Source organism: Gossypium raimondii, chromosome 10 (genome assembly GCF_025698545.1).
Source record: "Gossypium raimondii isolate GPD5lz chromosome 10, ASM2569854v1, whole genome shotgun sequence".
Taxonomy (NCBI): Eukaryota; Viridiplantae; Streptophyta; class Magnoliopsida; order Malvales; family Malvaceae; genus Gossypium; species Gossypium raimondii.
Window position 1 is genome coordinate 14,237,884 of NC_068574.1, and position 27,948 is coordinate 14,265,831.

General features: G+C 32.7%; 2 protein-coding genes and 1 long non-coding RNA gene across 10 annotated transcripts; all 3 read right to left on the reverse strand.

Annotated features, from left to right (window-relative positions):
• Positions 1-14,313: 14,313 nt before the first annotated feature.
• Positions 14,314-15,290, reverse strand: LOC105778572 (uncharacterized). Its single transcript, XR_001128790.2, has 2 exons — positions 14,913-15,290; positions 14,314-14,591 (listed from the first exon to the last, which is right to left on the reverse strand). It is a non-coding gene; the product is annotated as an uncharacterized LOC105778572 (long non-coding RNA).
• A 3,914-nt stretch (positions 15,291-19,204) lies between these two features.
• LOC105776925 (ethylene-responsive transcription factor TINY) lies at positions 19,205-20,528 on the reverse strand. The gene has a single exon (XM_012599890.2). The coding sequence runs from the start codon at positions 20,370-20,372 to the stop codon at positions 19,824-19,826; it is 549 nt and encodes a 182-aa protein (XP_012455344.1). The 5' UTR covers positions 20,373-20,528; the 3' UTR covers positions 19,205-19,823.
• An 819-nt stretch (positions 20,529-21,347) lies between these two features.
• On the reverse strand, positions 21,348-25,887 carry LOC105776924 (hypothetical protein). 8 transcript variants are annotated; one of them, XM_052621946.1, is made up of 14 exons: positions 25,697-25,887; positions 25,537-25,602; positions 25,405-25,465; positions 25,201-25,325; positions 24,865-24,966; positions 24,373-24,447; positions 24,179-24,282; positions 23,991-24,072; positions 23,412-23,504; positions 22,811-22,875; positions 22,582-22,644; positions 22,408-22,488; positions 21,883-21,991; positions 21,348-21,793 (listed from the first exon to the last, which is right to left on the reverse strand). In XM_052621946.1, the coding sequence occupies exons 1-11, from the start codon at positions 25,817-25,819 to the stop codon at positions 22,611-22,613; spliced, it is 930 nt and encodes a 309-aa protein (XP_052477906.1). In that variant the 5' UTR covers positions 25,820-25,887; the 3' UTR covers positions 21,348-21,793; positions 21,883-21,991; positions 22,408-22,488; positions 22,582-22,610. The 8 variants fall into 8 exon arrangements, with proteins under 8 accessions (XP_052477906.1, XP_052477912.1, XP_052477913.1 ...); XM_052621952.1 differs by adding exons at positions 23,663-23,713; positions 23,806-23,831 and having other exon boundaries at positions 22,408-23,504; XM_052621953.1 differs by adding an exon at positions 23,663-23,831 and having other exon boundaries at positions 22,408-22,886.
• Positions 25,888-27,948: the final 2,061 nt, after the last annotated feature.

Sequence of the window (27,948 nt, forward strand, 5' to 3'; positions counted from 1 at the left end):
AAAAAGAAGGAATTTGGTGTGTAATAGGTGTATTGTGCCAAATTTGAGTGGGGACTATTCAGAATTTCAGGATTGGGGGTTTGAGTGCACTATTTTGGGTTGGGGTAATTTGATCATTTGGGGAATTGTCCTTTACTGTCGAATATATCATTCTCTTTTCCCCCTCTTCTTTTGCGGTTTTGGTCTGTCGATCTTCTTCGTCCCTTCTTGCTGAACCTTTTCTGTTTCTCTCATCTCACCATTTTGTCTGTCGGCTTTTAGTTAATGATTTTCTTGATCGGTTGTTTTGATCTCTCCTCCCCTCTAGTGTCTTGGTTCTGTTACAGATTTCTATCTTCTTCTTTGATCAGCTCCGGTTTGGGAGTGGCTCTAGAAAATGGTGAGTTACTAGATTTCTTCTTGTTTTTTTCTATTCCTTTGATATGTTCAAATTTCTTTCTTAAACATATGCTCTTTTCTTTTATGTTCTCTGTTGGCCGATTTTTTTGCCCCCTTATGCTTGGTAGTGCATACTTGCACCATACTGCATAATGTTACTGTATTGGGCTAAGGCCCACCTTGTTTCTGTATTGGGCTGAAGCCTACATTGTTCTATTCTATTACTGATTTAGGCTAGGCCCAACTATTACTGATATTGAGAATGGGCTAGGCACAATTGATTCTGTTATGGGCTGTGACACAAATGATATTGTAGTGGGTTTTGGTCCACGTAAGCTCCGAATTAGACTGTACCGTTACTGTAAAAAGGCCATGGCCCTGGCCTTGACTTTTTCTGTTTCTTTTTCTGTTTTTGTATATTGACTGTTACTTTAATAAGGGGATTACACACTGAGTTTTCATAAACTCACCCCGTTTATTAACTGTGCAGGTAATCCCCAGTATTAGGAGGATCGGTGCTGTGAGGGACTTGGAGATGGCCACACAACTTCTATTGATTCCGATTTTCTTTTAAGTTACCTACTTATAAGTACTTATATTTTGATTTGGGATGTAATAAGGCCTCCGTTAATTTCTAGATTTTGAATTGGGATATTCGGTTTATTACGTTTTCTATCTATCCTAAAAGTAGATCGTGGTTTTCCAAGTTAATAACTATTTTCAAACACTACGCTTTCACAACTTAATCTTGAAACATCACGTTTTCGTAAACCGGTTACTTTTAAGCTTAGCTTCCGCAACTGAAAAGAAATTTTGGGAATGAACTAACGTAACTGGGATTTTACTCGTTTTTAATTAAGAATGTTTTCAATGGAAACATGGTTTTCGAAAGACACTTCAATGTGGCACGCCAGATTCGGGCCTAACTTCTAGGCCGAGTTTAGGGTGTTACAATAACTTAGTGGTATTTCTATATTCAATATTAAATTATAATATAAAATCTGTAATGCATGAATTAACAAAAATATCTAATACAAATTAATATTGGAAAGCTACATGTCATAGTGCATCATTTAATATTACAATTCAATCTAACATAATTGTAACACATATACCTTTCTCCATATAACAATCAAAATAATTTTATCACATCAATATTATATACACATTTCTAAACTTAACTTTGGTATCTTCTATTCAATTTCATTTATAATCAAAGTCCCAAATACATATTGTTACTTCATCCATCATACTTATATACATATACACAATTATATTTATATATATCACATCTCAAAATAAATTCAATTTCATATTTATATTATTATATGATATTTCCAAAACTATTCATTTTAATCCTCATCGCAAATAATAAATTTGAATCGGATCAATTCAGCTCTTTTTATCATTTATAGTTTACCTTATGATCTTCTCATGCAATACAATTCATAAATGCAAAATTTGAAGTTGTTCAAGTTATAGAAACACAAACCGTAAGCTTCGAGCTATTCGTTGATGACTTTGTCTTTTCCTTTTTTTTTTTTTTGAGGAACTCGGGTCAACGTTAGCTACAAATTAAAACAAACAAGGTATTTCATTAATACAAAACCAGGTTCACTCTCAATTTCTAATTTATGCAACTTTTGCATTTTATTTAATTTAGTCCCTAAACCGAGACTAACATAACTTTCATAGTTAACCTCAAATTTTAATGCTAATTTCACTATAGGCCTTATTTAACTCCCTATATCTCATTTCTACCCCAAAATTTTGAAATTTATATAACGTAGTCTCTATTGCACAAAATCTTCAATTGACTTTACAATTTAGTCATTTATCAGTACTAAACTTTAAATCTATCAAAATATCACCAAAATCTTCAACTATCTAACCATGAGAACTTCTAAATTCTTTAAAAATACTGAAAAATTCAACATGGGTCAATTAGCTTATAGTACCGGAATTCCGAAAACATAAAAATTACGAGAAAATGACCAAGTTTAACTAACCAATTAAGCTTTGAAATTAAAATGACATGGCTATTCGTCCCATTCTTCTCCCATTGCTCGAATTGCTTGAAAATGAAAGATTTTTTTAACTTTCTCTTTCCATCCATAAATCTTTTAATTTCTAATAACTTTACGTTTGATGTTTTATTATTGTTTTTTTTTTAATTTCATTATTATTATCTCACAATTTTAACCATAATAAGCCATGTTACCGTCCACTTCACTTAATATTTGGTTAAATTGCCTTATGAGTCCCTTAGCTATGTTCTACCTTAAAATTTTAAAATATTTCACACTTTTATCACTTACTCGATTTAGCCCCTATACTTAAATTAAACACAAATACAACAAAATTACTTAACTGAAATTCAATTCATTTCTAATGTAACTCTATAGATATTTAATAGATATATTTACAAGTTCAATTTACTAATACGGGATTTCGAAACCATATTTTCTAATACCACTAACTTTCGAATCGTTACAAGTAGATTTGACAAGGGTAAGCTTCTTTCCAACCAAAAGACCTGAGAAACTGGAACATTTGACAAGCAGAGCTTTAAGAGATCAGCATGATTGGACAGAAGTGTTAAAAAAGATAAAGCAATCATCAGTAAAAAGAAGATGGTTAATAGGGGATGCATCTTTGGAAAATTTTCCACCCTTGATAAATATGTCCAAATCAGCTCTAGAGAGCATGAGTGGAAGAAAGTTCATACAAATGACAGAGAGATGCAAACGGAGAGAGGATCCCCTAGATGAAGACCTCTAGCCGATTGAAATGGTTTGGAAAGAGAGCCATTAACCATAACCTAGTAGGGAACAGTTTAAATGCATTGATGAATAAGAAGAATCCACTTTTGACTAAATTGTCCATGTAAATCAACAAGATCGTTTATTATTAAAAAAGAACAATTCAAAAAATAATTTCCTAATAACAAAATTTTAGGGACAAAATATTTAGATTAAAAATCATTAATACAAATTGTCAAATCAAACATATATATATATAACAAGGTACATAAGTCCATATTGCGACAAGTGTCGCATCACTATTTCTTCTATTTTTATTTTTATCTATTAAATAAAATTTAAATAATTTAAGTAATATTTACATTTCAAAATTTTTATATATTATTTTTTTATAAAACTAATTATTTAATTAAATAAGAAAATTTTGAAATAAGAAAATTACATATAATGATTTAGATCATTACTATATTTAATAATTAAATTATATTAAAATTTTAATAAGATAATTAAAATTTTAAAATTTAGATAAATATTTAATTAAATAATAAAATTAATTAGATAATTATCCATATGGTTTAACTTAAATATTATCTAATTTAAAATTTAATTTTAACATAAAAATTTTAAAAATCAATTATTAAGTTTGGAAATAATTTGGATAGTTTAAATAAAATTAAAATATAAGTAAAATTTACATTTAAAAATTTATATATTATCCACTTGATTATAAAATATTTATTAAATAAGAAAATTATTTTATTATAATTTTAATTAAACAAACAGAATTTATAAAATCCCTTATTTAAAATCTTTGACTACTATGTCCTTATTCACGGTTATACATAGATGCTTGCTAAAAATCATTTTATCATAATATTTAGGTTTCTTAGCATTTAGTGTTTTTTCTGCTAAAGGTTTTTTTTAAGTTCTTTTTTTTTTGAATTAAATAGCTAGCATCCATTAATAAAGAGAGGGAGAAAACAAATGAGACCAAACATTTACTCAACAAACAAATATCAGAAAATAATAAGTAATAAAGAGAAACACACCCATATTAAAACTAAAACCAGACTCCAAAAACAAAAGAAAATTGAGCAGAAAAAACCAAACGACACAACAGTTTCTCTCTTGAAACCCCAAAGTCATGAATCCAGTTGATGGACCTCTCTAAAAACCTACAACGAACTAGCTGCATGAATCGACAGTAAATTTCCTCAGAGAGTGAAGATTTGGTATCATCATCGGAGTAAAAATAACATACTCTGAAACCCAAATACAAGAAATCAATTTAGGTCTTCGATCACCAATGGGACCAGTCCACCGTCGTCGTTCGCTCCACCATCTCCGGTGCCATATCTTTAACAACAATCCAATTCTCCTCCTCACAAAAAAGGTTGCATCATCTTGGCATTCATCTCAATGGAGATCCTCCTTTCCAAATTATCACAAATTTGTGAAGCATCCCCTGCTTCGAAAGTCATGAACAGATCGTAGAAATAGACGGTGGCTAGTCTCATGATCTCTTCTTCTTCAGAAACCCATCACCCTTCATCATCCTCGAAACCTCTGATTGCATTACACTGTTTCCTCTCGTCGCCATCTTATGGAAAAAAGTAGTATTCTGATCACCATTAGAAAGCCAATTGATGGGCGCCCTTTGCTCCCAAAAATCTCCTCATTATCTGCCTCTAAATTCAATCCAAGTTAAAGTTTAGTCAACTCCGTAAAATATCATCATATGGATCTTTCGCATATAACTCTTTTATTCTATCCTCGAACTTTTTCTTATGAGCCTTCTAGTCTCACCTAATTGTATGACTCCAAGTTAGGAGCTTTTGTCCTAACCCTTCAAGCTATGATTGGAAATTTTCGAAGACTGATGCCCAATAATCTCGTATTTCATTCTCACACAAACCCTCCAAGCACCAATCAGCATCGAATCGAAACTTCATTTTTCCCATTCTCATGTCGTATGTTTCTTCGGCCTCTCGTATCCACTAAATTTGGGTAGTGATCAGAGATATCATGGCTCAAATGAGCAACAAAAAACTCTAAAAACTGACCCCCACCGCGCCGAGTTTGCAACCCCATGATCAAGTCTTTGCTGGATATTGGTTGCGACAAATCTACCTCTCTCCCAAGTGAGCCACCGCACCGTAAAACCCAGATCACTGAGATTACAATCAAGTAACGCAGAGCAAAATGCTTTCATATTTTTCTCTGCATGAGTACGACTGCCCTTTTCTCGAAAGAGAAAGCAATCTCGTTGAAGTCCCTCACAACCAGCCATGGGAGACTTTGGTCCTGGCCCAACTGACAAAGTAGTTCCCAAGTGGTTCCTCTAAAATGTTCATCTGGGTGCCCATAAAATCTGGTAAAACACCACAACAACTCGTCTTGATTTTCTTGTATCAGGACATCTATGTGATGCTGCAAATAACTTTATAAAAAAAAACCACCTCTTTTTGCCTCCATCCCAAAGATAATCCGTCTTAAGTGCCCTCAGCTCCCACATCAATACCATGTTGAAAGTCGTATTTCCTTCGAACACCTTCCATCCTTCTTGCACTGATTTTTGTTTCCAATAGAAGTAAAATTTAAGGACGAGCTTCTCTCAGTTTATTCCTGAGACGATGAACTGCCCGTGGCTTCCCCAACCCACGGACGTTCCAACTAAAAATTTTCATTGTGCCTGGCTACCCTACCTAGTAGAGCCAACCGATATATCCTCATTGCCTTATGGCACTCCGGTGTCTCCTATAAGCAAAATATTGCATGTTTTGCTCAGCGCCCTTTATCTTTTTTTACCATGATCTGTTTGAATAGGACCGTTTTCACAATCTGACCCTATATCCATAAGCCAAATAAAAGTGAACTCAACACCCCTAGACCCAAATCCCTACTTAGAGGCGCCATGAATTCTCGACATTATCCCCCATCAGTGGCGCCAAATTTATAATTGTTATTAGGAGCAAAATTCCTTGAAAAATCCCCTAAATTACGCAGTGTAGATTTCCTTTCCTTGTCTATATTCTGACTCTTCATTCCATTCGATTCGCGCAACCAATGGATAACTCCCACCGGATCTCTTTTTGTTGGAGATCTCAACGTAATATCTCAACCAAAGACAATCTGGAACAAATCCACCCTTACCCTCACTCTCACTCTAACTAGACAAAAGCTTTCCCCATGTCCAAGTTTGTTATAGATGAAACAAAAGAGACTAAGCCTTTCATATTGGAACCGAGCATAATACATTCTATCACCCAATAGAACCTTCTTTCCCGTTTAAAGGCCAATCTCACATATAAGTGAACCTTTAACCTTATATATTGTTACAACCCCAAAGAAGGAACCTTGGTATCCTACTCCATGAATTTTCCCAAGAAAGTCCCAAACCTCTGTGCCATTTTTTCTGACGTAAAACCTGGGGGCAAATCATGGATTTGCACCTAAAACACCACATGATTAAGAGGCAATGTTAGTGGATCCTCTCCGAATTGTAACTTGTGCAGCAAAAGTAAATGGTTGTTAAAAAACCACGACAGTCATTCTAAAACCCTATTCTGGTCAACTGCATAAAAGAACTTCAGCAAATAAAGTGTTAAGAAAATGAAATTGAAAGAATTGATTGAATAATAGTGAATTCATTCAATGAGAAAAAACTGCTTTTTCACTTGAAAAAATAGTGTGGTATATATACAAAATAATGTAATTAATCCTATTGCTAATTACACACTATTAACAAATTCCTAACTAACTGTGCACAAATACCAATATAACAGATTTACATTCTCAACATCCCCCCTCAAGTTGGAGGATGAAAAATATCTTTCATTCCCAACTTGGACACTAAGTATTTGTGCTGAGGAATACTTAACCCTTTAGTGAGTAAATCTGCCATTTGCTCATTTGTCGAGATGTGTTTGGTTTCAACGTGCCCCATTTGAATTTTCTCTCGAACAAAGTGGCAATCTATTTCAATGTGCTTTGTTCTTTCATGGAAGACTGGATTCGAAGCTATTTGAATGGCAACTTGATTATCACAGTGTAGCAACATAGGCTTTGAAATTTGGATCTCAACTCAGCTAATAAACCTCTTAACCAGACCAGTTCTACAACTGTAGTGGCCATGCTTCTATATTCTGCTTCTGCAGATGATCTGGACACTGTGTTTTGTTTCTTGGATTTCCAGGAAACCAAGGAATTTCCCAGTTTGATGTAATATCCCGTGACTGACTTCCTAGTCATGTTGCATGAAGCCCAATTAGAGTCACAATATGCTTGTATATCAGTTGTGCCTTTAGTTGCAAGAAAAATACATTGGCCAAGATTTTTCTTGATGTATCTCACAATACGCAAAGCAGCTTCATAATGTTCCTTTTTTAGCTTTTGCATAAACTAGCTAAGGTGTTGCACTCCAAAAGTAATATCTGGTCTAGTGTTGGTGAGATATAAGAGTCTCCCTATTAATCTCTGATATACACTTGCATCTTCTAATTCTGCATCTGCATTTTGTATATCTAATGCTTATTCTAGGAGGTTTGGTGGTTCTGATGCTTATTCTAGGAGGATTGGAGGGTAATTGGGATGGTGGTAGTGGTGGTGGTTGTGGTGCAGGAGAAGTAGAGATGGAAGGTGGTGGTGGTGATGGTGATGAAATTGATGTGGTTATAAAGAGAAAGTTAGGATCATGTAAGAAACCAAATGCATTGACATCCAAAGGAAATAGTGGTTGATCTTTTGATGGTGTTTTAAAAGGGAAGATGGACTCATGAAATATGACATCTCAGCTTACAAAATTTTTTTGTGAAATAGGATTGAACAGTATATACCCTTTTGTACTTGAGGATATTCCATAAAGATAGATGGTGTTGCTTTTGGAGAAAACTTGTCATGATAATTGGTGGCTGTTGCATAACAGAGACAACCAAAAGTTTTGAGATGAGAAATGTTTAGTGGCTTATGATATAACATTTCAAAAGGTGTTTTCAATCCAATCACTGCTGGGGGTAACCTATTGATCAAATAACAGGTAGTTAAGACACATTCCCCCCAAAACTTGACTGGTATTTGAAAATGAAATTTTAATGCTCTTACAATATCTAAAAGGCACCATTTTGCTGTGGTGTGTTGACAAAAGAGGATTGGTGAATGATGCCAAGTGAGTGAAAAAATAGAGTTCCTTCTTTTGTGAAGAATTCATGACCATTGTCACTTCGAACAACCCGAACTACCCCAAAAAATTGTGTTTTGGCTAATGTAATGAATTGTTTAGGTAAATAAAGGCATCAGTCTTAAGTTTTAAAAGATAAATCCATGTCATTTGAGTGTGGTCATCAAAAATTGTTAAAAAATATCTATGGCCAGAATGAGTTGATATTCTATAGGGACCCCAAAGATCAATATGGATAAGGGTGAAAGGTGCTGATTCCCTTGAATCACTTTATGTGAAAGGCAGTCTTGTTTGTTTTGCCAATGGACAGACAGTGCAAGTTTGAATATCATGTGAATGTGCAGAAACGTTATGTAAAAAAAGTATTTTATTCATCTTTGAAAGAGAAGTGTGACCAAGTCTAGCATGCCACAAAGGATAATCAACATGCTTAGAAACAGATAGAGAAGTAACATCTGAAGGTTTTACAGGAAAAAATACAGTTGGAGATGTATGAGTTGGTGAAGGTTGAGGTAGAAGCAGATAGATGCCATCTTGTTCTTTACCAATCCCCATCATCCTTCCACTGCAAAGGTCCTGCAAAATGCAAAATGTAGGATAAAAGGAAATAAAGTAGTTAAGATCTTTTGTGAGTTTTGAAATGGAGATGAGGTTAAAATTGAAAGAAGGTATGTAAAGGACATCTTTGAGGGTGTGATGAGGTGTAAGGTTGTGATTACCAATATGAGTGATGGTGGCAGTGTTACCAGTAGGCAATTAACAAAAGAATTGGTAGCACATGCAACAGGTTGAATTAAAGAATTAAAAGTATAAGTCATGTGATTAGAAGCCCCAGTATCAATGATCCAATGAATTGGATCTGATGCAGGGGATATACCTACCATGTGAGCCACAGCTTGCACAGGTTGCATAGATTGCTCCTTATTTAATAGGTTCAAGAGCTGTTGATACTGTTCAGAAGTGAATGTAGGAGCAGAAATGATTGATGATGAAGAGGCAGACATATCAGGAGAATTAGAAGAATCAGCAACAACATGATTGGCAGTTGGTGATTTCTTCTTGGTGAACTTGAAGTCAGCAAGAAAACCAGTGAGGCGATAACGCTCTGCTCGGATGTGGCCTTTTTTCTGGCAATAACTACAAATCAGATCAGAATGCTTCTTGGGAGCTGAAGAAGTTAATGATTGCTGACTGAGAAGAGCAGTAGGCTCAGAGACAGGTAGAGGAGAAGCAAGCTCACGTTGAGCTTCATCACACATAACAAGAGAGTAAGCTTGATTAACAGTGGGTAAACACTGTATCAAAAGAACTTGGGATCGAACATTAGAATAAGTTTCATTTAAGCCCATCAAAAATTGAAAAAGACGCTGTTGTTGAGGTTGAGCAGATCTGCGAGTTAGATCACAATCACAGGTAGAGGAAGGAACAAGAATGTCGTATTCATCCCAGAGTAATCGAAGTTTAGTGAAATAAGTGGAAACAGAAGAAGTTCCCTGAGTGTAAGTAGAGATAGCGCAATGAAGATAGTAAATGCGAGAACCATCTACCTTATCATACCTTTCCTGAAGATCCTTCCAAACAATGGCTGCATTAGAAGCAAAAACAATCCCAGCAGAGAGTTCCTTAGTGACAGTGTTAAGAATCCAAGAGAGGACCAGATCATTGCACCGATCTCAATGAGGCTTTAGATCTACATCGAAACTATTGCGAGAGCAGAAACCATCTATAAAACCAAGCTTATTCTTGGCAAGGAGGGCGATACGCATAGATCTGCTCCAAACGCAATAGTTGTCAGTACCAGTGAGCTGATGAGAAACCAAAACCATCCCTAGCATGTCAGAATGATGCAAATAGAGAGGGTGACTGAACAGCAGGGTGGTAGAGGAAGGATTAGCCATCGAGAAAGAAATGAAATAATGAAAAAATCTGGGTAACGGAAAAAATGAAGGAATAAAATAATGAAAAAATCTGGATCGAAGATGATCGGAAGAAAACCGATCTTAGGCTCATGATACCATGTTAAGAAAATGAAATTGAAAGAACTGATTGAATAATAGTGAATTCATTCAATGAGAAAAAACTACTTTTTCACTTGAACAAATAGTGTGGTATATATACAAAAGAATGTAACTAATCATATTGCTAATTACACACTATTAACAAATTCCTAACTAACTGTGCACAAATACCAATATAACAGATTTACATTCTCAACATAAAGTTTCTCACCCAGATCAGAAATGGCAATGCTTCCAATTGGATGCCATAAATCAGCCAAAATATTTTGGAAAAATGGAAAATGAACCACGCTAACTGTTAATCAAGTTCCGACTAGACAAAATCGAATATCTTCATCAAACACATTCACATCCTCCTAAAAAGCCTCCTCCTCCTCATCAACAAGATGTGGATTTTCCATCTCATCCTCCATTGAAGCACTATTCCGGTTAGGAAGACCAGCAAACCGCAAAAAAAAATGAAGCAAATCGTGTCAACAAAGACAGGCGAAAAGATGTGCCAGAGAACATTAGACTTAATTATCAGTTGTATTATTTTTTACATTATTAGGTTTTTTTTGTAAGTTCTTAAATGAGAAGGAGATGGAAGCCCAAGACACTTATCGGAAGTTGAAAATAGAAGAGTACGTATTTAATAAGGAATGAAAAGTCGAAAGGTAGCATTGATGTGATCTGTCATAGATAAGAGGTTGAAAGTGAAAATTGAAGAGTCACCACCATCAAACCATTACCATTTATCAAATTTATAGTTATAGCATATGGGTTTTTGAATAAAAATTTTTCACTTATTTATTTAAAATTTTTAAATAAATTAATTTTAAAAGATGGTTACTCCTTATGTTTTATTAACATTATTATTGATTTGCCATTAATATCTTTTACACTTTTTCAGGGAATTCTTTTTACATTTTTAAAATTTGTTTATAAATACAAATATATATATTAATAAAATATTATTTGGTACATTATAAATAAAGGGTAAACTATTAAATTAGTCACTTTTATTTACCTTAGATTACATTTTAGTCACTTATATTTGAAATGTTACATTTTAGTCACTTACGTTAAGGTGTTATAACATTTTAGTCACTAAGTCGTTAAATGTCATCAATAATATGGTGATGTGGCATGTTAAATCATCATTTCAAATAAAAATTTTAGGTTAAATTATACAATTGGTCACTATATTTTTCATTTTGAACAATTTAATTTTTTTCTTTTATGTTCTTTTAACTTTTCTTTTCTTTTTTTCTTTATTTTTCATTCTCTTCGCTTCTCTCTTTGTTTTTCTCCTTCTTCGCCTCTTTTAACGTAGTTTTTCTATGTTTTCCATTTGTTAAAATTGGTCCCTATACTTTTACTTTTTAAACAATTTAATTTTTATTTTCCTTTATCTTCCTCTCTCTTTAGTTTTAACAAATGAAAATATAGAAAAACTACATTAAAAGATATGGAGAAGGGAGAAAAAATATAGTTCCTATATATTTTAAATTTAAAAATAATTTAATATATTCTAATTGATACATATAATCAATCCATAAATTAAACCGCTTTAAGCTACTATTAAATTGATTCTAAATAAATATACAATTTCTAAGTATGTATATTCATCCTAATATCAATTATCATTTTCTAAAATTTAAAATTTCAATTACTATATTTTGTGATTTCTTAATCATATTTTTCAAAACAAAAATTATATATATATATATAATAATTTAATAAAATTTAATTATTAAGTATAGCAATCCCGTGCATCGGGTAAAAAAACTACTTTAGATAATGAAACTAGCATCACAAACTATAGATGTTCGACTAAATCAAATCAAGATATTTTATTTAAATTTATGGCATAATGAATTATATGATTTTTAATTTTATTACAAAGTCAGTTTAACCCTTCATTAATTTTTCGGTATTTTTAATTTTTAAACTTGTGTTTTTTGTCAAAACCTTTTAAAATGGATAAAAGGTTAACATTTTTAACTTAATTGACTTGATACAGTGTCGATTATCATGTGGATGACACATATGCATTTAATTAATTTTAAAATTAAAAATTATATAAAAATTATTTTTAAAATTAAAAATTATTAAAGTCATTAAAAGTATAAAATTATAAAAAATAAATATTTTTAAATTTTAAAAATTAATTAGATGTTGACATGTCATCTACGTGTATGCCACATTAGTAAAGTTAACAAATATTAACTTTTTTTGTCTATTTTGGGATAATTTGACAAAAAATGCAAGTTTAAGAGTTAAAAGAAACGAAAAATTAAATAGAGAACTAAAATGACTTTTTTTGTAAAACCGAGGCCAAAACAATTATTATTCTTTAGTTAAATATAATTATAAAATACATAAGAATAAAAATGATATTTTAGTATTTTTAAGGATAAAGCAAAATTTAATCTCAAAAGTTTGCAACTTTTCCCAATTTTGTTCTTAAACTTTTTTAGTCCTTATTAGTTTCAAAATTTGGCAACTTTTTCTCAATTTGATCAATGAACTTGAATTCCATTAATGCGTGAACATGTTCATCGCCTATAAATATATATAATCTAAAATGTACAAAATAATATAAGTTTTTAAAAAATAAATTTTTTTAGAAAATTTTAAGTGATGATGTGACATAATCTCAGAGTGTCACGGTATCTCGTTTTAACAGAATCCAAATTTAGAGATTATATTGAGAAAAACTATTGATACTAATTTGAACATAAAAATCAAAATAAAAAAGTCACCAAATTTAAGAACCATGTTTTTTAAAAGGGTTAATATGTAGTTTATCCCCTGAATTTGTCCAAAATAACCGAACTTTTTTGTATCTAATTGGTACGTGAACTTGTATTCCATTACACACATTGCTCCAATTTGTTAACAATGTTATTTTTTTAAGGGTTAACATGAAGTTTGCCCCTTAAACTTGTCCAAAAGTACCTAGTTGATACCTAAACTTGCCAAAAATATATATGTTTTAAATTTAATTTATATTTTTAAAATATTTTTAATTTATGTTCACCACGTGTTATACTGAGAGGCTAGCACATGTCACTATATGATTGGCCATCAATGCCACATCAGCATAAACTAACAATGTTAATGCAGAGATACCAACTAAGTACTTTAAAATAATAGCATGAATTTGTTTTTGCATTATTTGGCGAAGCATCTGTTAATATAATTATTTGTATGTAATATATAAATTTAAAATGATTCTACCTCCATAATGTTATTAGTGATTTATGAAAATTGAAATAAATTAATATAATGTTACGCGTGATTTAACATATTTATTTTTAATTTATTAAATAATAGATTTTACATTATTAAAAATATACTGTTTACTAATTAAATGATAATTGTTCTAATTTATAATAAAAGTAGATTATTGTTGAAAAATAATTAAAAAGTAAAGTAAGTAATGAAAATAATATTTAACAAAAACATAATGCTTGAAAAGTAATAATACAATATTAAAAATCATAATTTCGAAATCACAATTTAAAAGATGGACATGTTACAAATTTATACTCGGACTCTTTAATTTTCAAAAATAATGTAGATCAAACTGAAAATTAATATTTTATTACTTTATATTATTTTTATTAATTAAAATAATCGTCATTGTCATTTGAATATGTCTTGTGTTTTCTTAAATTATTGCTTTAATGCTTTAATAAAATATCTAATCCAAGAAATCATAATCCAAAAATACTGTTAACCAAAAACATCCACCTTTCCTGATCAAACAAGAATCTAAAAATTAAGTCAAGGTAGAATAATAAAAACAATGCCAAAATGGTATTGCAAATTGTTTTTCGCAATGTACTTTTGCCTTTTTTTTAATAATTTCTTCTTGTATGATAAAAAATTATTAAATGTTAATAAATTTGGGGAGGAATCCATTTATACATGATAAAAACTAAAGTAATTTTATAGATTTTCATAATTAGTTATATAATTAATATCTTAATGATTCAACTGTTAAATTTATTAATATAAATTTTTTAAATATATTTATCATATGGGTTGTAATACCCAATTATTGCCCAGGGCCCAAAATCCTAAAGCCCAATGACCCAATACACCAAAACCCAACCCACTAGCCCAAAATATTGAACAGGAGCAGAAAATTAGAACCCTAGCAGCAGTTTTTTTTCCTTCCTCAGCGCCGCAGATCGCGCAGCTCGTCCACACGTCTCTCGCCCATCCGCACGTCGCACGCCGCGCACGTTCTCTTCCAGTATGCACCTGCAATGAACCACCAACAACGGTAACAGAAGGGAGCACTAGAATAACAGAGAAAAGGGCAAAAGAGGAGAAAAAAATAGTTTCTGTAATATTTGGGGGTGATATAAAAACCAATTGCAGCATCTGTAATTGGGGTTACCAAAATTTTGTATTGAAAATTAAAAAAGAAAATACAAGAGAAAAAAATCAGAAAAGCAATTTTGGAAAGGTGATCGATTTTGCTCAAATTTTTCTGTTCTTTTTACTGCTTTGTTCTTTCTTTTTTTCCTGGTTTCTTAAAACGAATAAACAAAAAAAAGAGTAAGGAAAGGAGGCTCTTACCAGCGGTGGTGCGCCGTCAATACCCTTGCTGCGCGTCGTCTGAATCGGAGTTGAGTAGGGAAGGAGATTTCGGTGAGGAGCAGAGAGGGGAAGAAAACAGTCCTTGTGGCTGCTGTTGTTGAAAAGGGAAGTGATTTTAGGGTTTTAAAATGGGGTTTTATAGGGTTCAAAATGGCTTATTTCCACGATTGGTCCTCCTGTTTTACAATGCCTTTAAATTACTTTTTTTATTTCTCTTAAATTTTGCTATATGTTTTATTACTGTTTCAATTTAATCCATGTGTTGCACAGCGTTTTGGGTGGTTTGCGAAAATTTCTCTTTTGATCCTCCTCCTGTTGGGCACATTTTAATTCGGTCCTTTTTTTGTGTGTTTTCTATTTTTTAACTTGGCTTTAAAATTTCGTTTATTTTCATTCAATCATTAATTTGTTGTTTTTGTTTTTATATTATTAATTTTATTTTATTAATTAATATTATATTGTATATTATTATTATACCTATATATATACCCGCATACGTATCTTATTATATATATATACGTATATATTTTAAATGGTTTTAACTACATATACATATATTATATTTTATTATTTTATTCTTCTTAGTTTTGTATACATATATATACGCACCTGTATTTATATTTTATAATATTTTATAGTTTTATATATTTTATAATCCAATATATTTTTATAATGTATATGTATATACACTATTCGAAACTTTTATAAATATATCTTTCTAATCTTTTTATATATACATATATATTCATATTTTCATAATTTGCTAATATATTATGTTTATACATTTTATGTTTATTATTTTTAAAATGCATGTATATTTTATTATTGATTCATTTTCGTGATTTTTGTATACGTATATATGCACGAGCATTTTATCATGTTTTTAAAGAAAATATATATATTGGTTCCATCAAAGTATTAAAATCATTTTTAAATAATTTTGGCAATCATGATTCTCGAGAAAGATCATGTCCTAACTTATGGATCGTGATCATTTTCAATGAATTTAGAAAGCTAAGTATTTATTTTACAATAAATTCGCAATTTTCAAATAAAAGCTTATTCTGGAATCAAAATGTCGGGTCCTAACTTCATCGGTCGTGACATTTCGTCATCTCAAATAAGAATTTCTAAAACGAAAGGTGCTATTCGGTATTTGAAATTCGAGAAATTGTGCCCTAATTTATTGGGTTTCGATTTTTCTTTATTTGATCTAAATAATTGAATACCCTTTTAGATTTAATTGTGTGAGTTTTAAAATCAAAAGACAAACTTAATTTTAAAGATTTAAAGATATTGTGCCCTAACTAACTGGGTGTGATATTTTATTTCTTTGAAATAGGAATGTTTATCTTTTTAATTCATCCTCGAGTTAAAATTTTTTTTAAACTCTTTTCAAATTTTCAACATCAAGACATAAAATAATCAAATTTGGTACCGATTTTTGGGCGTTACGAGGGTGCTAACCCTTCCTCGTATGTGAATCGACTTTAATCTGCTTTTCTCAAATTTTGCGACTGTAATTGTTTTTATGGTGAGCCGATCACACCTTAATAAAGGATCGGTGGCGACTCCAATTTTTGTTTTTAAAGTCGATAACTTATTTTTGTTTTCAAAAAAATGGTTTCGACATGGGTTATAAGTTAAATTCAGTCATGTGGGTTATAAGTTAAATTCAGTCAATTAATGATAAGAATGAGCTTGTTGGTTAAATGGTTAAACTTTTATGTACTTTTGGTTTGGTGTTCAAATCTCTTGGGAAGCAATAAGGAATATTTTCTTTTTGAAATTCTTTGTGTGGTAGTTAGTTTCAAGTGGTTAAGTAAACTTCCCAAAAACCTCCTAAGTTGATTATATTGCTTTATTTTCGTTTTACTTTTCATTTCTATTTCTACCATTCCTCCGTTCTTTATTTTTCTTCATTTGATTTTTCTCTTCAAACTACATTTCTTTTTATTATGTTATGCCGAATTGATTCTGTACGGGGTCTGACTTCTCCCTTTTAGTTCAATTAGTTGACCGGTAAGTTGATTTAAAGTTTTGGTGTCGAAAGTTCTTCGTTTTGGAATGTTAGTTCTTAGCGATTTGACTACGAATTAATCATTTGTTGGGCAATTGCTTGTCGTTTAGGGATAGGAATTCATCTTTGTTACTCTTGCATCGAATCCGTATTAGGTGGGTATCGGAAACCCTTTCTTCTTCAAATTTTAGTCGTCGAAAAACTGGATTGTCGACCCTACACGGCAGTGTGTCAGGCCGTGTAACTTACTGTTCACAAAATTGGAGGCACACGGGTGTGTGCCCAGACCGTGTGTGGTTATGAATTGTGTAGGGTTCACACGGGCCAGTGACATGGGTGTGTGTCCAGGTCGTGTAACTCACTGTTTGCGAATTTGGACCACACGGGCAAGTGACACAAGCCACAAGCGTCATTCGAAATAAACATAGGCCTGCTGTAGGGTCCGTATGATCTGAATTAGGCTATATAACTTGATATCTGACAATCTGATAATGAATAACTTGCTACCATACGTATGTTTGTTATGTTTGAACCTAAGTAAGTAGGATCTATCAGAACGTAATGTGTCATTGTCAAATGTATGTGAATTATCTAGGTACGATATGTATTCTGTTAAGTTTGTTGGTACGCCTTTACGTGGCTCTGTTGCTTAAGAACATATAACATCCGAATATGTTGAATTGATTGGTATTGATTCTGATTTATAACCATGCATGTGACTTCATGGCAAATTTGATATTATTTGTCAAGTTTCAATAAATCTGCTTTATAACGCATAGACTCCCATGCCTACTAACTCTGTTACTGTACGATAGCATGACTTACATGGTTATAACTTTGTTTCTGTATATGCAGGCCATGACACATTGTATGGGACTTAGGATGATGTGAGAGGAGGAAGTTTTTGGCAGTTTGATTATTTGTATTATCTGGTGGTCTATCCACATTTCTATTCTGGCAACTTGGCTGCAATTTAGTGGCTTGACCCAATGTATCTGATCTGACAATTTTAATTACAAAATTCTGGTGGCACTGTCCACCGTTATTTGTTGGTCTGATTTGGTTGGACGAGTTTTAGGGGAACTCTATTTTGGTGTGTAGCAGAGTTGGATAGGATGTTTTCTGATAAATATGCATTCTGATTGGTTTTGAAAAATACTGCATCTGCATAAACATACATCCTTTGTATAGTTCTGTTCAATTCTGTTCTGTTCTGTTTTGCTTGCTCTATTCTATTCTGTCATGTTCTACTCTGTCCTGTTCTGGTGGGTTTGTGTTGTTCTATTATACTAGCATGATAGCAACCTCTGTGATACTCTGGTCTGTTCCATTTTGGTTTTATACTCGTTATTAAGTTCTCTGATTTATATACTATGTTTTGTTAATTGTAATTGATGTTGGTTATACACTGGGCTTTATAGCTCACCTTTTCGTTTTATCTTTGTATGTTCAGGTAAGTCTCTAACTTAGGACTGGATAGTGTGTGGGAGCTTGAATTGTTTTGCAGTAATGTAAAAATGCTTTTGATCTTTTGGGTTTGTAGTATGTTTCTGAGCTCGTCTTGGTTTTTGTTAAATTCGTCAGTAGTTAATAATTTTTAATGCGAAACTATAAAACTACTCAAGTTGACAAAACGAATTTCCATTTTCAACGTTGAACTTTGAAAAGATTTTCTGCCACTAATCAAGTAAAATTTTGAATGTTTTCTAAATAAGCTGAAATCAATTTTCAATTTGTTGGTGTAATTCATCCAAATTCACTTAAACTTCTAGGTGGGATTTAGGGTATTACATAGAGTTATCGCAAAATAAGAATAAACCAATCCGTAAAATGAAGAAAAAAATTACAAACCATTTAAGCAAAAGACAATTATTGAGAAAAAAAAAAAAGATAACCCAAGGAAAACATGATATATTACAAATTAATATGCAAAAAAAAGAAAAGAAAGAGAAATAATAAATCTTTCTTGAGCCAAAAGAAAAAGAAAAAACATATATAGGAAGATGGAAGTAAATAAGCAAAAAAAGAAAAACTAAACGCAAACATCGAAAGATTTTCGACTCATGTTGTTCAGACAGGTGTCATGTGAGAGCAGGGACTTATCAAGGAAAGAAAAGCATGAAATAGAGATGGCTGAAATTGGGGAGCTCAAAAACACGCATTAAAATTTAAGAAATTTTGGTACGAGTTCTTGAAGATTAGAAATCAAGTTTAAGAGCTGAAACTGAGATATAAGGTTGGGCTTTGAGCGTTTAGGTAAATTGGAAATTAGATTTTATTTATTTATAATTTTACAATAATTAAAATATATAGAGAGAATGGGGTTGAAGCTAAAAATCTTTGTCAAAAGCTCAACCCAAATAACAACCGAGTTCAATTTTAAGTCTAAGCAAGAACTTCTAATGTCATATCCACCTCCCTAATCTCAATATCATCCTTCTCTACGGTTTCATTGCCCATGTTTGCATCCATCAGCTTGTCCCTAAAAGAAAAAGGCTTCTCAGTTTGATGCATCTGAGAATTTCGACCTTCATCACCCCATCTTCTTCCCTGAATTGCACTTTCTTGGTGGCTCTACCACCATTGGGTGGAGGACCATTCCCTATTGAGAGCTTCTGCTTCTTTGGGTATTTTTCAATTATTGAATTTAAAGGATTGGCTAAAGACGTTTTCATCCTCAAATCAGTTTATTAATGAAGATCAACTTCTCCTAACATCGCTAATTATGCCTTGCAAACATAGGGACTTAATAAAAAGTTAAATAAAGTAAGCTAAACCATGGTCCATGCAGGCTAACAAGCAAAGACCCTAAGCCTAAGGTAAGAAGATATCAAATAATATATAGAATAGAAAATCATTATTATATATATTTACAACTCAAAGCAGGAAGTGAAGAAATGATGATCATCCTCCATGAAAGACAACAGCTCTCCCTCCATTGAATCAAACCTCAACGGACTTGCTTTCACTTCCTCAAACGCCGCCATCCCCACAGCATCCCACCACCCGAAGCTTTCCGGACCCTCCTCATCTTTTACCCTGCCCACCGATTCCTGCAAAGCCGCTTTGGCCGCCGCGGATTGTATATCCCTCCTCGAGCAAGACTCTGGCCGGGGAAGTGACCCCACTAACTCCGGGAAGTTGAGGATAGCAGAGTCGCCTTTCAAGAAGAAAGCTGCCGAGTCATATGCCCGAGCTGCCATCTCCGGTGACCCAAACGACCCCAGCCATATCCGTGTCTTTTGACCCGGTAACCGTATCTCGGAGACGTAACGCCCCCACCTCCTCTTACGTACCCCGCGAAACGGGGAGTGGTTGTCTTGGCGGGTGCGTTTCTTGGCGACACGGTGTGGGTTGGGCTGGGGTTGGGCGGGCGTTTGTGACGGAAACTCGCAAGGCTCTTTCTCATTTAGGGACATGAAAGAATGAGAATCTATATATTATTGAAGTTGCCGTAATTTGTTTGGTTAGTACAAAAATGCAGGTAAGTCTCCAACATATAAATAGCAGACAGTTTGGAGTGTAAAGAGATAAGGAAGGAAAGTGTAGTGGCACCCCCCAATATTACACTACACTATACTACTTAAATGCTTAATTTTTATTATTATAATAATAAAATGCCTAAAAACAAAGTACGATTAAGGGCTGATAGCTGGCATTTTGTTTGCATCCATGCAGCAAATGTTATTACATCAACTCCTCCAAATTTACATAACTGCCCCTTTCCATTCGTCTAGAAAAAATATAAATTATTTTTTTAAATCGCAATTTAATTTTATAATATAAACCTCAATTCTTGATAACTCTCTCCTTTTTCATCATTAAAATTTTTTTTAATTTGTAAAGGTGTACGCTGAAAACATACCATACTTCTTTACAAACAATCTCAAAAATTAAATTATTTATTCTAATATTTTACTATACTTCTATAAAACTTCTCAACCCCTTAATCAGTCTAAAACCTATTTTAACAGTATACCAAATAATTTTCATATATCAAAACAGAAGAAAAAAATATTAATTGAATGAATTATATAAAAGCTTTATATATTTTCCACAAACTAAATCGGTTGACCTAATAAGTTGATAAAAAAATCAATCGAAATCGGTACAACTAACAGTTAAATCAACACCTTGGTTCTTCACGTAAATACGGTGGTTATGGAAGTGAAAAATCAAGAACGAGGGAGGGGGGGGGGGAATGGATAAAACGGTAATTTTGGACGTAAAACGAGTTGTCGCCAAATATAGAAGGATAATGATAATGATAATGATAATGATAGATAATAGAAACGCGTTTAACCAGCTGTATGTCGCCAATCTGGCAATGCAATTGAATAAGGAAAAACTGTCAGTTTCAGACAAACATAGTACATTCTGACTATAAAAGAAAATTGTTTTAAAAAATCCAACCTCGATTTTCATCTTACTATTAAGTTTGATTTGAGATAATAACAGGGTGTACCCAACGGAACCAAAAACCTTGTACCACATGTCAGCCCACTCAGCACAAACCCATGTTCCTTGTATTTCAGTGAAACATACATGACACCGTATATGTATACTTTAAAAGAAAAACCAGTGTCAGGATCAACATATTACTGCAACTATAACAGGTTTTCAAGGAAATGTATAGTGCCAAATCCACCATCCAAGCTAGAGTTAGAAACGGGAAGGGTATACTATTCTCCTGAAACTAGAGGCTTCTTATTTCAAATTAGATCATTCAACCCCTAAGCTGTTCATTCAGTATTTAGACAGTTTGATCGATAAAGATCCTCGTTTACGATCACAGGTGGAATACTCCACGTTCCAAGGGGGTGTCCTGAAGCCTTGCCACCTGAGATTTCCACAACTAACACCTAAATGCATCCATCTAGAACAACGATGGTGAACTTCCATATCAAAATTTAAATGTCTGCAAATTACCTTCTTTAGTGGCTTCTTCGCATCTTCTCTGGTATTTCGAGGACAACTGAGGATCCAAAGTTTTCAATAAATTGTCATACCTCTCTTCAGCATCTGTTATGTATTTTGCCTGAATTGTCAATGGAAAAGAGAAGAACCATCTGACATAAGAGTTCGTATGGGAGACTTGTCCTTTTTAACAGTGACTGGATTACGAGAATCACTCATAAGATAAATCAGGTGGAGACTAAAAGTAATTTTAAGCAAAAGTTACTTGGAATCGGGTGTGAGTATCCGACACTAGTATATTCCAAGATTTCCATGTATTTGGAGGATCCTTAAAAGGATCTTATACCCATACTATTCAGACAGAGATACTTCAAGGATTAGATTTTAGAAACAAGGAGAAAATAGGAAGGAATGGATCCATATGTTTAACATCACACTTCAGACCTAGGTTCCATGTAATCGAAGCAATAAGCTCACCACTCAAAACTCAAACCCTACTAATTTTCTTTCACAGAATGACTTCAATCTCATACTCACCAACATAGCTGGGGCAGCTGCAGGTCCATATATTTTGACAAACATGCGCAAAATATTGAAATTATTTTCTAATACGTCATCCTGCAGCGTAGCCACAAAAACAATAAAAGAATATGACATATAAACTGAACCATAGAATCAGAACAATTAGAAAGCATCAAAGAACGGAAGTACCTCATAGTCAAACCTGGAGCATTATTATATCATCTGGGAGTTGAGTATATAATTGACACCATGCTTACAGCATATTATAACAAAAATGAATGAGAACATCAGTTATCCAAAAAAAGGGATGTGATTGAAATCAGTTGATCATTCTGTGTATTTGAAAGTGCCTATACCACTGAAACTGTCCACTTAAATCTAAGCTAAAATCAGAAAACACGGGAAAAAAAACACTTACAGATCATCTGATATTTCTACGAGGAATTCAGAGACTGACAGGAATTCCATGTGCAAGTCATTAACCTTTACAACAACTTCGAAGAAAATGCATTTAGCCTTGTTAATCTAAGTTACCAGAAACAAAATATAGAATGCAAGATATATCATAGTAAAAACATAAAGGCGATGGATACATTTTGATAATGTCTTGTAATGTATGAATGCAAATGCAGACTGCATAACATTTATAAGCAGATATAAAATTTCAGTTCTGCTTGTTGTTTAAAGATTGAAACTGAAGATTAACAATATCACAATTACAGTAAAGCAGAAACTGTAAGCAAGAATCATTGTATGTACTTCCAAAAAACTTGATGAAAACCAACATAGCAAATCACGGCATCATGGAGTTGTCATTTTATTAAGTCAGAAAGAATTATGTAGTGCTTTAGACATTTCCTTTTCCTTCCCCTTCTATCAAAACCCTTAAATAGTGCTTCAAACTTGCATCCAAAATAGAATGTTAGAATGCCAGCATGGTTCAAAAAATCAAACAGATGTATGTACATGCAGAAACATGCAAAAGATACAAACGTATAAATAGGCTAACAGCAAATTACCTCTTGACCTCTTAACTGATACAGAAGAAGATTCAGCACCCGATAGTCAAATGACTTTAGATGAATTGCCCTCATAACATCTTTAATAGAGATCTGGAGAAGCAAACATTTAATACATAAACATTTTTTGTGCATTTCCTCCTAGTAGTACAAGTCTTTTAAACCCTTTCCCCTTGAAGGATATTATTCTTTTATCCATTCATTACTTGAGCACATCTCATAGAACTAGATGCTATTTATTAAAATATTACCCATTTCTAATATATATGTAGAGCCTCAAGCAAGGTTTGCAGCCTTGATATCTATATGTCAAAACCATCCATAGTTCATAAGCATGAGGAGAAACTTTGCTCAACAAGGCAGTGCTAAGATCAAAGATCTATTCACTCAATACCATTAGGTAGACCATTATTCCCTTTTCTGTTTAGGCAGAAAAATAAGAAAAGCAGTAGTCATCTACTTTTTGTGCGGAAAATCAGTACTAGGTAGAGAAAATTCTTTCTTAATTCTTTAGAAATAGTAAAAGTTAAAATATAATTAATTTGAGCAAAGCAGCAAGAATTAAGGAGGTATATCTACCTCCATTTTGTGTGTTAGTGCACGACATAGCTTTCTTTCCAATGCCCAGTACTCCTCTCCAGACCTAAATTCTTCTCTGATCCTAAATCCATTGCCAAAAAGAAGTCAACCAAATAAGTTTCTGTCTCTCCCCCCTTCTTTCCCAGAAAGGAAATAACAAGCAATATAGATGTATGAAAAAAAGTTACCTGTCATTAAGGAGTCCCCGGAGTTCAAGTACATTTAAAAGTGGTCTGAATGGATCCTTTTCTAACATGTTCGCAAATGTTTCAGCCCAACACTGATAGTTCATCTGTACTAGACAAAAAAATTCATGGGCCAGTGGAAGTTGATCATTAGAAGATTAACCACTGAAATAGTTCTTGAAATATCACAGTATCACCTTCTCAAATTCTTTTGCTAGAGAAGTGTCTCCTTCTGTTGGTATAGAGAGTATCTTCTCATTCAAACCATCTAACTGCATATTATAAAAAAAAAAAAAAAAGTACTGAGGAAAGAAAGAAAGAAGCCATGGTATCAGATCTTGAAAGTTAGTGGTTGCAATGTTTCCAAAGGTTACAAGAGAATTCATCGTTAACTTCTAGAATGTCCTTTACACTGAAGTAAAACAAATTTACTTTGCAAAGACAAGAATGGAAGGAATGGAAGCCAAGGCAAAGCTCATTCCTTCTTGGAGAGAAAATTAATATGTCATAACGGAAGTTTACAAGAGAGAGAAATTTCGCCCAATTCCAACTTCAACTTCTCAACACCATTGCATTGAAAGCGATAAGACTAGCTCCAACAAATATATTGAAATTTATGCAATATTCTTGCATTGAATGTAAAGATTACTTGTAAAAATAACAACATTTCTTTGGATAACGATTATTACCTGATAAATATAACTTTCAGTGAATGCAAGAACAGGGAAATATTTAAATATCATAAGTGGGCTGTCTATGTCCACTCCATGAAACATAAAATAAGATCTGCACTGCAAACACAATCATAACATCACTAATTGGGATAATTATATAGAACGCATTTGTCAAAAGCATAGGTAAAATTTTCTCCCATGCTCCATGCCACACCTATGCGTTCGTTCATTCATTCATTACTAACATTATTAATGCATCCCATTATCATTTGCGCCAATAGTAAAGTTGCAGATAGTGATATAAAACTACGTGACTTAAAAGACCAATTTATTGTGTTTTTGTGTGCTTACAAAATCCTCAAGTGTAGAATTTGCTCGTTCCATTGCTTCCAGTCCCACCATTGCTACCTCCTCGTGGTTTATCTGCAATGGGAGGCAATCCTTTTTACCGGACGGATCATTAACCTCTTGATAATCTGCAATATATATATTTAAAGTCCAGAACTTCACAAACCAACCAAAATAAATATATTTAAAAATAGAAATCAGGTTGACCTCTTTCATCAGTTTCAAAACGAACCCATTGTGATGCTTCTTCCAGAAAGCTGACTGAAATCTGCAATTGTTTAGAACCATTAGCGTAAAAAAGGGGGAAATTAACCATTAATGGGAAATGGGAAGGCTTACTTTTGGTAAATATTCAGAAAGTAAACGGAATTTCATGTCAAGATTGAGTTCGCCGCATGGTTGTAACTGGAAATCCAAGTTAATTAGTAATCAGACAAATTAAGTTAAAATGTGAAGAAAAAGAACAGAAAAAGGGGGAAAAAAAAAGCAAAGGGATTACTAAGAGAAGGATGAGATTGGCGATGAAGCGATTTGAATCGAGAGTTGAAGAGGGAACGAAGTTATGAGATTGCATAAATGTAAGAGTTGTGTGGAGTTGTTCAAGCTTCCTCAGTTCCTCCATTTCTTCTTTTCCTGTTTCTTTGCTCTACATTTCAGTCTTCTACAAAATTTTCATAGCCCTTTTATTTGTGGAACGACAGCGTTTTCACTATATTTTAATTTGAGTAAATTCCATTGTATATCACTCAACTATTGGAGACGGTTTTCTTTTTCTCTCAGCCTCAGCTGGGTGCTTCCGTTACTGTACAACAATATATTTAACCTTTAATATTTAAATATAATATTATTTTAATTTTAATTTTAAAAATTTTAACCCTTACATTTAACATTATTAATACTAATTCTAAAAACATTCAGAAAAGTATATAGAATTTTCAAAATAAAAAGAAATTTAAAGAAATCAAAATATTATAATAAATTTATAAAATAATTAAAAATTTAGAAATATACAAATAATTTTAAAATACATAAATAATTTAAATAATTTATTTATTTTTATTAATTTATTATATGCATTAGTAGGAGACCTTGCGAGTTCATTTTGTACTTGAGAGTTAGTTTAGAGTTTTGAAGTTATGGTTTAGTGTTTGCTTTTAAAATTTAGGAAAATAGGCTTAAATTTGTCCTGGATAAGACCTAATTTGTCAGTGCTTTGAAAGAGTCATTGAGTCTAAGAAAAATTACCCAAGCTTTATAGTTTAATCAACACATGACCTTGAGATTCTGAGTTTGAGGAAATGGGTTATGTTTTCTCGATGGCACGAACAAGATTTTTGGTGGGTTTGTTCGAGTGTGGGACTAATAAAAATTACCAAATTGTTTAATGTTAGGATTTAGGAGAATGAATTAGGTTAATGTGCGAAAAAAACAAGATTCTTCATGATTGTGTTTGTTGTAGTGAACAAGGAAAGCTCTTCAGTTTCAAGTGCTTTTCCTTGTGTGGATCTTATTTCAATGAGAACTTGATGAGTTGATCCGCCTACACGTCTTGCTTTTACTGCTATATCGGGAGTTACTCCATGTATTGCTTGACGTAAAACAAATAGTGGATTTGTTTCTGTCTTTTGTTGAATCTTTTTCAAGGCTTGATAGATAATTTGATAAGCCAATGATTTTTTTCCGTGTGTCAAAATATAGTTAACCAACATGTTAACTAATCAATTACGATAAATTGGATCGAATTTTGTAGTTTTTTCTTCTGCAGTACCTTGACGTGACATGAGCGTGAAAGGGGTTCAAGAATCCATTTTCTTTTTATAAGGGCTAAAATAATTTATTTTGGCTTTTTGACCCCATATTGTAGGGTGGATCTCGAAAGATATGAAAGATCTCCCTCCAAGCTGTAAATACGACTTTCATCGAATTGATGACTTCCACCATGTCAAGGGAACACCCTACCGCTGAGTTATATCCTTTCCTTGCCCCCATCAAGAAACAGAACTGACTAATCCTAAATCAAAGGATCGAGAAACTCAACAACGCCACTATTCTTGAACAACTTGGAGCCAGGCTTTCTTTTCGCACTATTACGGATACGAAAATAATGGAAAAAAGTTGGATTTATTTGTCAACTGCTCCTATCCGAAATAGGATTGACTACGGATTCGAGCCATATACACATGGTTTCATAAAATCGTACGATTCTCCCGATCTAAATCAAGCAGGTTTTACATGAAGAAGGTTTGCCTCAGCATGTTCTATTCGATACGAATAGGAGAAGCAATATTCTTAAAAAAATAGAGAAATCAGAACCAAGTCAAAATGATAAGGATCAACCCCTTCTTCTTACGCCAAAGATCTTACCATTTTCGAAGGAACTGGAGTTACATCTCTTTTCCAAATGACCCAATACCACATCTTTTTGCTATGATTTCATTTCCTTTTTTATTTTAATTTAATTCCTTTTTCTTTCATGTTTTTTGCCAAATATTCAATGTATATCTCATATTCTTTGATTGATTAATAGTTTGAAATCATTCTTATTTTTATTTTTAATTTGTAAATAAAAAGGATTTATGGTTATGATATAGGTGGTAATCATAAATGTATTACCAATTGGGTTTTTTTCTAAACGGAGCCTGGATGCTTCATTTTTTCGATCCAACCAAGCCAACCATAAATCATTCTAATTGAAAATATTAATTTGGATACCCCCCCAAAAATGAAATGGATCTCCAATTGCACTTCATT

What these genes read in the sequence shown, in the direction of transcription:
- LOC105776925 (XM_012599890.2), bottom strand. Translation starts at nt 20,372, where the DNA reads ATGTCCCTAAATGAGAAAGAGCCTTGCGAGTTTCCGTCACAAACGCCC.
- LOC105776924 (XM_052621946.1), bottom strand. Translation starts at nt 25,819, where the DNA reads ATGGAGGAACTGAGGAAGCTTGAACAACTCCACACAACTCTTACATTT. An exon ending in CCAATCTCATCCTTCTCTTA is followed by an intron (nt 25,603 to 25,696) that starts GTAATCCCTTTG and finishes TTGGATTTCCAG; the next exon opens with TTACAACCATGCGGCGAACT. An exon ending in ATTCTACACTTGAGGATTTT is followed by an intron (nt 24,967 to 25,200) that starts GTAAGCACACAA and finishes TTGTGTTTGCAG; the next exon opens with TGCAGATCTTATTTTATGTT.